Source organism: Furipterus horrens, unplaced genomic scaffold (genome assembly GCF_987537825.1).
Source record: "Furipterus horrens unplaced genomic scaffold, mFurHor1.1.pri manual_scaffold_1, whole genome shotgun sequence".
Lineage (NCBI taxonomy): Eukaryota > Metazoa > Chordata > Mammalia > Chiroptera > Furipteridae > Furipterus > Furipterus horrens.
In genome coordinates, this window is record NW_028327171.1 from 172735297 (window position 1) to 172748319 (window position 13023).

At 33.8% G+C, this 13023-nt stretch overlaps 1 protein-coding gene across 3 annotated transcripts in view; it reads right to left on the reverse strand.

Moving 5' to 3' along the window:
• The window catches only part of TTN (titin), a 269733-nt gene that overhangs the window by 134143 nt on the left and 122567 nt on the right, over nt 1–13023 (reverse strand). Inside the window, exons 134-154 of one of the 3 annotated variants that reach the window (XM_090281190.1) lie at nt 12732–12809; nt 12448–12522; nt 12149–12241; nt 11119–11196; nt 10735–10926; nt 10434–10517; nt 9589–9672; nt 9243–9326; nt 8968–9051; nt 8485–8760; nt 8074–8157; nt 6891–6965; nt 6641–6724; nt 6037–6111; nt 5301–5393; nt 4624–4701; nt 3616–3684; nt 3373–3462; nt 2937–3245; nt 2088–2168; nt 1235–1312 (exon numbers count right to left, since the gene is read on the reverse strand). The exons of the other annotated variants lie outside the window; for them this stretch is intronic. Of the exons in view, the coding sequence (XP_090137316.1) occupies nt 1235–1312; nt 2088–2168; nt 2937–3245; nt 3373–3462; nt 3616–3684; nt 4624–4701; nt 5301–5393; nt 6037–6111; nt 6641–6724; nt 6891–6965; nt 8074–8157; nt 8485–8760; nt 8968–9051; nt 9243–9326; nt 9589–9672; nt 10434–10517; nt 10735–10926; nt 11119–11196; nt 12149–12241; nt 12448–12522; nt 12732–12809 (2244 nt within the window). The remainder of the gene's footprint in view (nt 1–1234; nt 1313–2087; nt 2169–2936; nt 3246–3372; nt 3463–3615; nt 3685–4623; nt 4702–5300; nt 5394–6036; nt 6112–6640; nt 6725–6890; nt 6966–8073; nt 8158–8484; nt 8761–8967; nt 9052–9242; nt 9327–9588; nt 9673–10433; nt 10518–10734; nt 10927–11118; nt 11197–12148; nt 12242–12447; nt 12523–12731; nt 12810–13023) is intronic. 3 annotated transcript variants of the gene reach the window in all.

A 13023-nucleotide genomic window follows, 5' to 3' on the forward strand; every position in this document is an offset into this window, starting at 1 on the left:
AAAAAATAATAATAGTGGAGCATTTTGATTCTATATAATTCAATTAAAATATTATGATGAAGTTAGTTATTTCATAGTCTGGGAAAATAAATTATTTCAAAGCAGAAGACATTTGTACACATAACAGATTACGTACTAAGACAGGACAACAAATACAACAAGACAAATGACTTTTCTAAACTCAGGTAATGTTATAAGTATAGAACTATTTATTATTTAAATTGGCGAGGAAATCACTTTGAGGCTAATAGCCATTCAAATTATTTAATTTTAGCCAAGTATTTTTGGCGTGTTTTTACAATATATTAGTGTATTTACTTTTTAAAAGCTATGAAGACAAACACAAATGAAACCAAAGCGAACCACCAATTATTCTACACTCACTGAACATCGTTGTGTCTTCAGAAAGAACTATAGGTGATTTTTCTTCCAGAATGCTTGTCTTAGGCACCTCAGGAACTTTAAAGATATTAGTATATTAATTGTTATGTATGACAATGTACAATACTAACACTATAAAGAAACAAAATACACAGATTTAACCTCACACACATTCACTTTAAACCATGAATAACTAAACAAAGAGTTACTTCATGTTGTGATTAGTATCGGTATATACCTTTAGCTGGTGTCATTTCAGGCTTTTTAGGAATAGCTTCATGAACCTTTTCTTCTGGAACAATTTTCTTGGGTAGTTCGGGTGCTTTAAAGATATTTGATTGTTTTATTTTTAAAAATGTCATAATTGGGTATAAAATATCAAGCCCAAAATGGGGCATCTAACAGGGAGAATGCCAAAAATTCCAAAAGAAGTCAACTAAACACTCAGTCAATGCATCTCTCTAGATGGTCTTGTGACTGAGTTATTGATTTGTCATAGTGGAAACACTCTGCCCTTTGGGTATAGCATCATTGTGACTTGTAATTTGGAACAGGCTTATTTATTTCCAGAGCCACTTGACAATAGCTTTCAAAATAAATTATTTTTGAAAAAAAAGTTGACGGGTCAATATTGTTAAATTAATTATTGTTTAGGAAGAGGATCAACACAAACAATAAACTTTTAGGCTAGCCTTTGTTCCCAGAAGGAAGACATGTTATAGAACATAAATTGAAGTTTATACCAATTAGTAATGTTGTGGCATTGAGGGGGGAATGAGCGCTCTCTCTTCTCTATACATAATGTGAATAAAAGAGGCTTTTATATTAGTGGTGAAGTGGCAAAGGCAGGTACCTTTAGCTGGTGGAAATTTGGGCTCTTCAGGAACATGTACTTTTTCTTCTACCACAGTTTTCTTGGGTGCTTCAGGTACTTTAAAGATAGTAGTAATACTTTCTTTTACTTTTAAACATTCACAGAGATTTTTAACAAGCAGAGCATAAGAGAAATGTAAACACAGAACACAACAATATGAAGTACAGACATCACTTTATCAAATACATTACCATATTTAATGAGAATTAAATTTTGATAAGAAATACAATAAGTCCAGGGGAGTTTCCCATGTTAGAACTTAAGAAAAATGAATAAGACATCTTGAGCTGATACTATTTCTGCTTGTTTTGGTGGAGCAATTGGTACTTTCTTTTTGGTGATAATGTTCTTAAATACTTTACTGATTTTAAAGATGTAAGTATATATTAGTCATTAGATCATTAGACATTGTTTTTTATTTCTGTTGTGAAATTCAAGAGGTTTACAAAAATGAACAAAGCAGGGGCATTAAAAACATACTTACTATGTATTTATACTTACTAGGTTATTAAAATTATAACAGCAAAACGTGAATTTATCAATAAGCACATTAGTGAATATATAATCAAGCACTACCAAAGAAGGAAATGTGGGTTCACTATTTGGTTAATAGAAACATTTGCTTTGGATATTTTAGTTATGACAACAGTGACTTTCTCTTTTGGTAGAATTTCCTTTGGACCCTCACCCACTCTAAAGATATTAGTTTGCTTTAAAAATTACTAAAACACAAAACACAGAAGAAAAACATCAAGGAGAATGCAAACTTGTAAAACAACCAAGGTGCTACTGTATGTACAATTAGGTAAGTAACTTTTTGTCAATGAAATACCTTTAGCTGGTGGCTCTTTTCGGGGAACAACTTTAGTGGGTGGTTTTTTTGGAGGCATGATTTTCTCAGATATCTCAGGCCCTTCAAAGATATTAGTGTTTTGCTTTAGAATGAACTATTGAAATATTATGGAACATCACTATTAAAGTTAGTACAACGAGAGCTGATAAAGTGCTTTATACTTTTGAATTATATAACAGCTACTTAAAAGACTTAGTTTTGCTAAATTTCACCTATATTATATTTACTATGTATATTAAGCACACATACATTCCCTCATATCACACACACATTACTAATCTGTGTAAGATCTGGAGTGGTATTGCAAAGAATTATTTGTATTTTGGTTTAACTTCAGAATATACTAGAATGCAAGAGCTGTTACCAACATTTCATTTACTTCCTTAATGCTATTTTGCTAATGAGAAATGGTGGAAGCTTTTGATAAGTAATTATCAACAATTGACTGAAATGTTAACAAAGCAATGGTTGTTTTGTCTGAACACATAAATTCCTCAGTGAACTGAGGAGCTTTTTAACTCAGCTGATGACACTGGTCAGTCATTCTGATATCTGTAACAATCATGTAACATTTTTAGTTGGATTTAAAAAAGAATCCAGAAATTTGTATAATGACCTCTTTAGATAAGTAGATATCAAATACTATCTTTTCTACTAAAATTACACCCTGTGTGATTAATCTCTGTATCAAGCCTTATATTTCATGATTTCATCTTGGAAAATAAGTGGGTTTCTAGTGTCCCATACTGAACATAAAATGTACTTAAAACAAAAAGTTAGTTAGAACAAGATATGACAATTTGCAATATCCACAGAATTCCCCTATACCTTTAGGTGGAGCTTTGGGCTTTTCATATACTTCCACTTCTTCAGCCTCTAAAACTTTTATTGCCCTATGAATTTCTTCAACTTCGTGTACTTCTTCAAATCTATGTTCTTTTACTTTGACAAATTCTTCTACTTCGTGGAACTCTTCTTCTTCAAAATATTCTTCAACTTCATGGAACTCTTCTCCTTCGAGAGCTTCTTCCACTTGGGCTTCCACCACTTCTAGTTCTATTCTTTCTTTTATTACTTCTTCTTTGTGGAAGGCAACTGATATTTTTTCTTCAAAGACAGTCCTCCCTGAAAGAGCATCTTTTTAAAGAGATTTTTTTTAAACACAGAAGAAATGAAGATGTTAATTCAAAATATAAAATAAAAACAACAGGAAAAAGGTTTTCATGCAACAATACATGAGAATCAAAGATGTTTCCCAAAATACCTTTAGTTTGGGGAATCGCTTCTTTTTTAGGCACAGGGACTTTCTTTTCTGGAATTTTCTTTTCTGGGACTTTCTTTCGTACTTCAGGCACTTTAAAGATATGGTTTTAATATTTAAGACTGTTAAGAGCAAGCTTTCATAGACAAAGACATCAAAAATAATCAAGACACAGAGACATAAAACACAGAAGTCTCAATGATGAAAGATTAAAAGGAAGTTCAGGTTTTAAGAGAGAAATTGTACCTTTCTCTGGAGGTGCCTCTTTTTTCTGAACAGGAACAGGTACTTTTTCCTCAGGAACCTTCTTTGGCACTTTAAAGATATTAGGGGTCACAGTCAACTGACAATACTCAATAATAAACATGAATAACAACATTAGAAAGAAAGGACACCAACAGTAATCACAGTCTAAGAAGGCGCCCTGTACTATTAGATGCCTCTTTGACAGGAAATAAAGATATTGCCCCAAATCACTCATTTGTGCTAATCATACCTTTAGAAGAAACTATGTCTACAAAGAAACTATGCTGGTTCTATTTATTTTTAAACAACAAGAATTACCAATATTGGGCTTACTAGTATTATTTTTAATTTGATGAAGACTTAAAAAATTTTTTTTGCCTTTTTAAGCCTTGACATAGGTGTCATATTCTGTTGGGCACTATTGTATCTGCTGAGAATGTCTACTGTGATAGGGAACAGCATAATCTTATCTATTAAGAGCACTATAGAAGCATAAACTTAATTAGAAAGTAATGAAAAATAAGACATTTTGTAATAACCTTGAATGCTTAGGCCAAATATTACCAAAGGGACACGAGGCTAATCAAAATAGTTACTATCCAAGCTTTGCACACATTTCCCCTATAAAATAATATAATAGGCATAATTATTATAATAATTACATGAGAAAACCTTTTTCATGTAATGGAATAGAATCTGTGAGGGGAATGTGGGAAAGAGAGATTCATTGAAATGTACATAAGTATAGCGAAATGTATTATTAACATTAAAATGCTCAGCTATTTACACTTAGAAACTTCTAGGATAATTCATACACATACACACATACTCATCCATTAACATCCTGAAAAAGGCTAAAGAAATGGAATGGGTTATATTTTTACTAGTTCTTACTCAATTTTATAAGTTTGTTCCTTAAATGACTCAAAGAAACAGTGAAAGAAGACACTTTGTTTTAAAAAAGAAAGCGAATGGGAATTTAAAGATATCAATTGGGATTTGCTATACCTTTAGCTGGTGGTGCCTCCACTTTTTTAGGAGCAGGAGTGGGTGCTTCGGGTACTGCCTTCTTAACCACTTTAGGCACTTAAAAGACATTATATGGACGTTTTGAAAAATGACATGAAATGAACAGAAAAATTCCCATATACTACCCCCAACAAAATATTGATTTATTTAAAAAAGATATTAGCAACCTAAATGTTAAATTTGTATATGGAATAGTGACTCTAAAGGTGGGAAGCATATTAATTGGAAATCCTATAAGCAAACATAACATCAGTTATATGAAAGATTTTCATAGTCTTTAGAAATAACATGCTAAGAATTATCCTAAAAAGTGAACACCACAGAAATACATTTCCCCTCATCTTAATATTGAAGAAAAAAATTAAGGATTGTAAACTAGAAGAAAGTAGCACAATAGGAGCTAGCCAGAAAAAAAAAAAAAATTAAAGTGCCAATAACATGAAAGTGATCTCTTACTCTAATTGTATTGTAGCTACAGTAGAAAAAGTTGGGGGAGGACGGGAATGGACAAAAAGCTTCAAGTGCCAGTAATAATTAACCTTCAATTGATCATTGATATAAGAAAAATATACTGATGACCATTGGACCAAGACAAACTCCAGGAGAGATTTGGAACATGTTGTCTTTTAATCGTCCAACCGTCAAAGCAGCTGTACCTTTATGTGGTACCACCTCCTCAACCTCCTCTACGCTAGGTGGTTCTTCTGGGATCTCTTCTTCTGGAATGGGCTCTTCAGGCTCCTCATACACTTTAAAAAGATGATTATTTTGTAAATCACTTTATAAGCCTTTGAACGTGAGACTAAAACGACAGGTCTGAAAACTGAAGTTGCCTGATCAGTGTAAGTAACTCATAGCTCAGCCGTCTGGAAGTGTGTGAAAACTCACTAGTCCTTGAAAAAAAGCTACTGGGTTTTCGAAATATGTGAGGCCCTTCCTAGAACTTTAGAATTAGCAACGGCCTCAGAGAGAATTTAGTTAAAATTATTATTTACTTTTAGTGGAAGTGGTCTTGTTGGAAGTTAAATGTTCACTTGGGGTAGAAGTTAGAGTTTCTGCAATGTTACTCAGATTTAAGTGGAATATCTTTTGGACACGTTTTTAACAAAGTAATTTGATGAAAAATTTATCATGGCAAGTACAGTTTCCCTTCAAAGATTCTTACTTAAATAAAACAAACAACAAACAGACAAACAGGATAAACATTTAAGAAAGGAGATTCCATTGGTTTTAGTTTTCCTACATAATTTCTATTAGGTAAGTAATAATTACTTGTAGAATCTGAATATGTTTATTTTCTGAAGTGAAATGTGCATTTACTTTCTTCAGATATCACACAACCAAAAGACAATGATGACTTTGAAAATGTTATTTTCTCAGAAAGTCATCTACCTTCAGTTGGTGCAACTTCCTCTTCTTTAGGGGGAATGATTTGTCGTTCTTCCACTTTCTTTGGTACCTCAGGAACTTAAAAGATATCGATTGTTTTAGGCACTTATGACGCAAAAACCAAAGAAGAGTACACAAAAACCAAGTTTTCTGGTTTTCCACACAAAAGAGTAAATATCAATGCACATGCACAAGATGAAACATCGACAAAACACAGATTTAGTTAAGGAGACAAAAGTAAAGAGGTTGTGGTTTAAGATTAAGGGTCTATTAAAGAGACATTCTACCTTTTACCACTGGAGCCTCTACTTTTTTTTAAAGAAGAACATTGGTACTTTAGGGACAGGTTTCTTAGTTATGGCTGGCTTTTAAAAGATATATGAGTTTAGTATTTTTGTTTTTAGAAACAACATAGAGAATCAAGATAAAATACATTAAACACAAAGTGGAAAAATGGACATAGTACAAACATCGGTGCAGCCGAGTCACAAATGACGAATGCAAACGATAGATGACACAGTGCAAACGTTTATGATGAGCATCCTATGTGGAAGCATCAAAGTTCAACAGTGGCGCAGCAAACACATCCCTGTTTTGGGTGATGTACCTTTGGCAGGAGGAGTCACTGCTTTTTTAAGACCAGGAGGAGGCACCTTCTTTTCTGGTTCAGGTTTCTTAAGCACCACAGGCACTTTAAAGATATTATTTTATTTTATAATTTCAGTTTCACATACACCAAGACAATGGACACAGCAACAGTACAAGCTACTTTAACAAATACTGAAACAGGACAGTTTGACTTTTTACAGGTGATGGAAAGAAACGACAGTGTCTAATTTGCATGAGAACAGCAGTACCTGTGGCAGGGGGAGCCTCCTCTTTCTTAGGAAGGACCACTTTCTTCTCTGGCACTTTCTTCTTAAGCTCAGGCACTTTAAAGACATCATTTCATGATAAGAATATTGTGAGGGACGAAAAAGAGAGAATACAAGAAGACCACAGACAGAAAGACCAAATGCAACACTCGTTCTGGATAGGGATGTAATGCAAGGTGGGAGCCCAAATGTTATGATATAATTAAGTTTCGGAGAGCAAGGGATCAGCATCCTATTTGAATATCAGACAACATATGCAGTCATTCTATCCATTTAAATATAACTAGTAATTTATGAATTTAATATTTATAAAGTATTGCTGATCCCTTGTAATCCAATGAAGGAGCAGCTTTACCATGTCATTGATTATATGACTATTTAGCCTGGTGAAGGGGTTATGCTTATTTCAAGTACCATGATCTTTTGCAGAAAATGTAATTAAACTTTAAGGCATAAATATATTCACTTTGTCCTGTACTATGAGTTGATTGAATAGGTTAAATCAGAATACTATTTATTCTGTAATAGAGTATTTCTACATCATTTTATCCTCACAATAATATGTGAGCCCAGTAGGACTGATATTAGTATCCCCATTTCATAAAAGAGGGGCTTGAGGATCAGATTGATAAAAGGGTTTTCTCAGGGTAACACAGCAAGGCATAAAGCCAAAAGACAAGGTTAAAATAAAAAGCTACTTGTCTACAGTTTATATGTATACATCAGAAGACATAAGTTATTATTCAGCATTTTGATAAATATGTACTCTTTCCCCTTTTCACCCTAATGTTAAAAAGGCACTTAATATAAATAAATGAAGGATGAAATTTAGTAAGATTTATTTACCATATTATTCAGGTACCTTTTCTTTGTGTGTAGATAATTTATCATTGCAAAATATCTATGTGAACGTTATTATGTTTAATAAAATTATAGGGAATCGGGTAAAACTTTTGTGGTCGTTCTGGGACATTTCCTTTCATCTTTGTTCTAAATGTAGCTTTGCATCCAGTGAAAAGTGGCTATCAGTCTTCCTGAACATTTTTAGAAGTAAAAATGTGACTTTATTTTATAAATGTAATCTTTTTTCTAAAGCTCAGTTCCACCACAATTTTCCTGGTGAAGCAATAAATGAAAATTGTGTATTCATTTTGGGGAAGTGTACCTTTGGGTGGTGGAGGTTCCACTTTTTTAGGAGCGGGAACTGGGACTTTCTTCTCTGGTACAGTTTTCTTTGGCACTTCAGGCACTTAAAAACATTCATTTTAAGACATTAAAGATCACACGCACAGCACTATATATATAACAAAAAGACAAATGAGACTAAAACCACAAAAAATTAAATGACATTTCATATCATGAAATTTGAAAAGACATTCAGAGAATTCACAAATAGACAAAGACACAAAACAGACACGGAGTAATAACAGCACACATGTATGAAATGTTTTCTAAGTTTTAGTTGGTAGACAACATAGAGTAAAGCATTATAGATAAAACTGGAGACAAACACAAAGATGGAAAGACAGAATTCAACACAAAAGAGGCCTTGATGACTCCAAAAGAGCTGCTATACCTCGTGCAGGTACTGGCACCTTGGGTTTAACTTCTGGAAGAACTTCCTCTTCTTCAGGTACAATTTCTTCCTCAGGTACAAATTCTTCCTCCTCAGGAGGAACTTCTTCTTCCTCAGGAGGGACTTCCACTTCCTCAGGAGGAACTTCTTCTTCTGGAAGAATTTCTTCCTCCTCAAGTAAAACTTCCTCTTCAGGAGAAATTTCTTCTTCAGATGGAACTTCCTCTTCCTGAGGTAGAGTTATAGGAACTGGAACTGCTTCACGTTTCTTGGCCACTTTAAAGATATTTATTCAACTGCATAAGAATCACTTTGATGTACAATATTCACCACAATGGGACAACATGAAAAGCAAATATTCTATGATCATGAAGCATCAACTGACATCAAAGTAAATGTCATAAGCATTAATTATAATTAGTGAAGCTGTGTAATTCCAATTAATTTTCCTTTTTGCCCTGGTTCTATTAGAAGTTAATATACCTTTGGGTGGTGGAGCTTCCACTTTTTTCAGAACAGGTGTTGGTTTCTTTTCTTCTGGAATGAGCTTCTTGGGCACCTCTGGCACTTTAAAGATATTATTTGTCTTTAATAATGTGTTCTTTAACATATCTTAGAGCAGTAGACATGAAAAAGAATCACAAAACTCCTGATTTTTATATTTCAGATAAGACAGTTTTTTAAAACACACAATTTTATGAAGAGAATTCATATGTAAATATACATAAACATAAGGAAACAAGTTTTTTGCTAGGTACCTTTCTCAGGTGGGGCCTCTACTTTCTTAGGAGTAGGAACTGGCACCTTCTTCTCAGGCACAGGCTTCTTGGGCACTTCTGGCACTTCAAAGAAATTATTTAGAGAAAAATTGTATACAACATAAAAATTTGAGTGCAAGCATAGTCTCAAAAAGATTAAGATAAGGTAGTAAAATGTAACCAAGGTATATCAAGAAGCATTTTATCCTGAACATAAAATCTTCTCTTTCCCATACAGGAATATTAAAGTGTTGTATCCCCAAAGGGAACAGAATTGAACAAATTAATTTTTACTCACATGCAAATGTGTAATAAAAAATTTTTGTGACATTGCAAGTTCATGTACCTTTGGCGGGTGGAGCTTCCACCTTTTTAGGAATTGGCACGGGCACTTTCTCCTCTGGTACAGGTTTCTTGGGTACTTCAGAAACTTTAAAGATATCAAATAGGGTTAGTGTCACATTTATTTACCCATAGGTAAGAATCCAGCAATTTCAGGACCTAATTGAAGCATCATAGATATTCTAAACATTTCACTTTAAGATTGAAAACAAAAACAGCCACAACCAAAGGAGTTCACAAAAATAAAAATAAAAAACAACACTGAAAACAACAAATCGGTGCTAAGACAATACACGATGCCCTGTAAGCGGTAATTTTTGTTCATTTTGATGTTATAATAAGAACCTATTTTGCACTAAGTACTTTCCACTAAAGAGGAGGAGCCAAGCAGGAAGCATCAGCATGCTTCGATGGCAAAATTCCAGGATGGATGCACGGTAAACTGCTCCTGTAACTGATTGGGTGGTCCTTGCATTGTCATTAATATAGTTAATATCATCACGGGGGAGAAAACTGATATGGCTCATGAAGTTATACAACATGAGTAAATTATTACATTATCCCCCTGTTGAACTACAAAGAGATGTACCTTTAGCTGGTGGAGCCTTCTCTTTTTTAGGAATGGGCACAGGAACTTTCTCCTCTGGCTTCTTAGGAATCTCAGGAACTTAAAAGATATTGTTCATTGGTAAGTTTGAACTACTAGTAACAACACATCCATACAAAGCACAGTTAACATTTCTAACAACAGACAGCAACACACACACAAGGTTTTGAACTCAGAAGATAGTAAACTATTTGTATGCAGATTAAGGCTTCTATATGTTGGTGATATGAATGATGGTGTACCTTTTGCTGGTGGGGCTTCCTTCTTTTTGGGAACAGGAGCAGGTTTCCTCTCCTCTGGAACTGGTTTCTTGGGTACCTCAGGCACTTTAAAGATATCATTAAGAATTTTGGAAATGTTGCCAAAAGATATATAAAATGTGAAACAAAACAAAACTGTAGAGATCATACTTCAACATCTAAAAGTGCTTCTAAAATAAGTAGAATTGGTCATTTGTGCTAATAAACCCCAGAATCTGACCAAATTAGACGCTCAGACTCCAAAGATGCTGCTGTGTATCCCTTTGCAGGAGATGTAATCTACCTTTGACTGGAATTACTGGTACCACTTCTTCTTCAGTTATGAGTTGCTCTTCTTCATGAAAGTACTCTTCTTCTTCATGGATGTATTCTTCTTCATGGATGTATTCTTCTTCAAGATATTCCTCTACTTCAGTTACAGCTTCTTCTTCATAGGCAAGCTCCTCTGGTTCTGGTCTTTTAGGTACTGCTGGCACTTTAAAGATATTATCTTTAGGTTGGACATTTTCCAATTTCTTAACAAAATTAAGACATGTTAGGAACACAACCATTTGTAACAAAACAAAGAACAGGGGCTACCTTTCACACAGAAGAAATTTGCACATGGAACGGAACATAAATTTTGTACCGAAGAAGACAACACATTAAAAAGAGTGGTATTAAGTACCTTTAACAGGTGCTGCTACTTCTTTTTTAGGAACGAGCACTTTTTCTTCTGTGACAACCCTCTTGGGCTTCGTGGGTACTTGAAATATTAAGTATAAGGAAATTTTAATGTAAGAAACAGGACATGAACAATGGTGTGGGGACTGCCTAAGGAAATTGGGGGTGCTGAGTGGAGGAAGGCAAAGGGAAGGCATTGGGACAACTGTAATACCATAATCAATAAAATATAATTTTTAAAAAAGAGCATAGGTAATAGAACAATGTAGGAAAATAATTAGGGGGAAATAAAAAAAATTAATAAACAGGCCACCCAGCCAGTGCTTTCTTGGTTGTTCTTTAAGCAGATAGAATAGTTCTGCAAGTGCCTCTTATGTGATAGATATGCAATAGTTCATCTATTAAAACTTTATATGTTCCATGGAAGCAATTCTGAAACTCCCTGGGATAAAAACATATAGAGGTACTCAAGTAAGTCTGAGAGAGCAGAGCCCAAATGTGAAATCATGTTTAGTGTTCAGGTATCTCAGCCTGTAGGAAATACCCTTTACTGAAAAGCTAAATTCTAGTTAAGTATACTTTCCGAAATTATAGAGAAGTTACTTCACACTTAGTAAAAGGCAGGAGAATAATTACTAGACACTGAGTTAACTTTTATTTTTAATCTTCAAAATGACTTTAGAATGAATAAACAGTTATTAAACTGTGATAAGTATTTTTATAGCATTACATCAATTTAGATAAAACAAGAATGTGCCAAATGGCCACTGACTTGAAATCCAAACATTCTATTTTCTATATACTGTAGCCATGTGGCAGAACGCAGCCACTGTATAAAAGGCTATGGATATATTTTAAAGTAATTTTCTTTTAAAAGTAGCATTATTTTCTTATCCTATATTTACAGATTTTTACATCCAGTATTGTCCAAACAACTTAAAAGACACACAACAATGAAATAAAGCAAAACATAGCTGCCTTATTTTCATAAGAGACATTATAAGAGAGCTGCTCTAGGAAGGAAATTATTATACCTTTAGCAGGTGGTTCAGTCACTTGCTCTTTTTCACGTTTCGTAATTGAAATGCGGACTTTTTCCTCAACAACTTTCTTTGATTCTTCGGGCACTTTAAAGATATTAATTATTGAAGAGCATTAAAACCAACCACATGGATATAGTGTAACTAAAAATACATGAGAAACTGAAATGTAAGAATCAGGACTAGAACAATACATTTAGTACAAACAAAGAATAGCGGACAAGGCAGTAAGACATACTTGTAAGAACATAAGCCACAAAGACGTTTTTGGTAGTTATTACTCTGCAAAGTACCTTTGGGTGGTAGAGGTTTGAGTTTCTTAGGAATGGGCACTGGTACTTTTTCTTCAGGGACAGCTTTCTTCATAACTTTAAAATATCAATATTAACAGATTTAAAAACCTGAGCCAGATTTCTCAAGAGAAGTAAGAATAAAAAGTTAAGAAATATGACATACAACATAACATCCCCATAAACACACATGATTTGTACACTTTCACCTCAACAGGTATATATAGTATGACAGACATATAAGAAACACAGGTCTCTTAGTACTGATAAAGTTTTTCTCACTCTACCTTTAGTGGGTGGGGCCTTTGGTTTTGTGGGAACCGGTTCTTCTTGGACAGGCTTTATGGGGATAGGCTTCTCGCGTTCTTTAAAAGTACATACAGGGTATTTAATGTTAGATTTCAGAGCATTAATAAAAAGTATTATTTCTTAAATAGATTTAATGAATTAAAATAATATTCTCTTTTATCTACAGCGTAGCGATAGCATCTAGAGGTGAGAATCAGATGTCCAAGAAGAATAAGATCTAAAAAGCTTAAAGAATCTTACACTGTCTTTTCCTCCTTCTTATTTATTTCT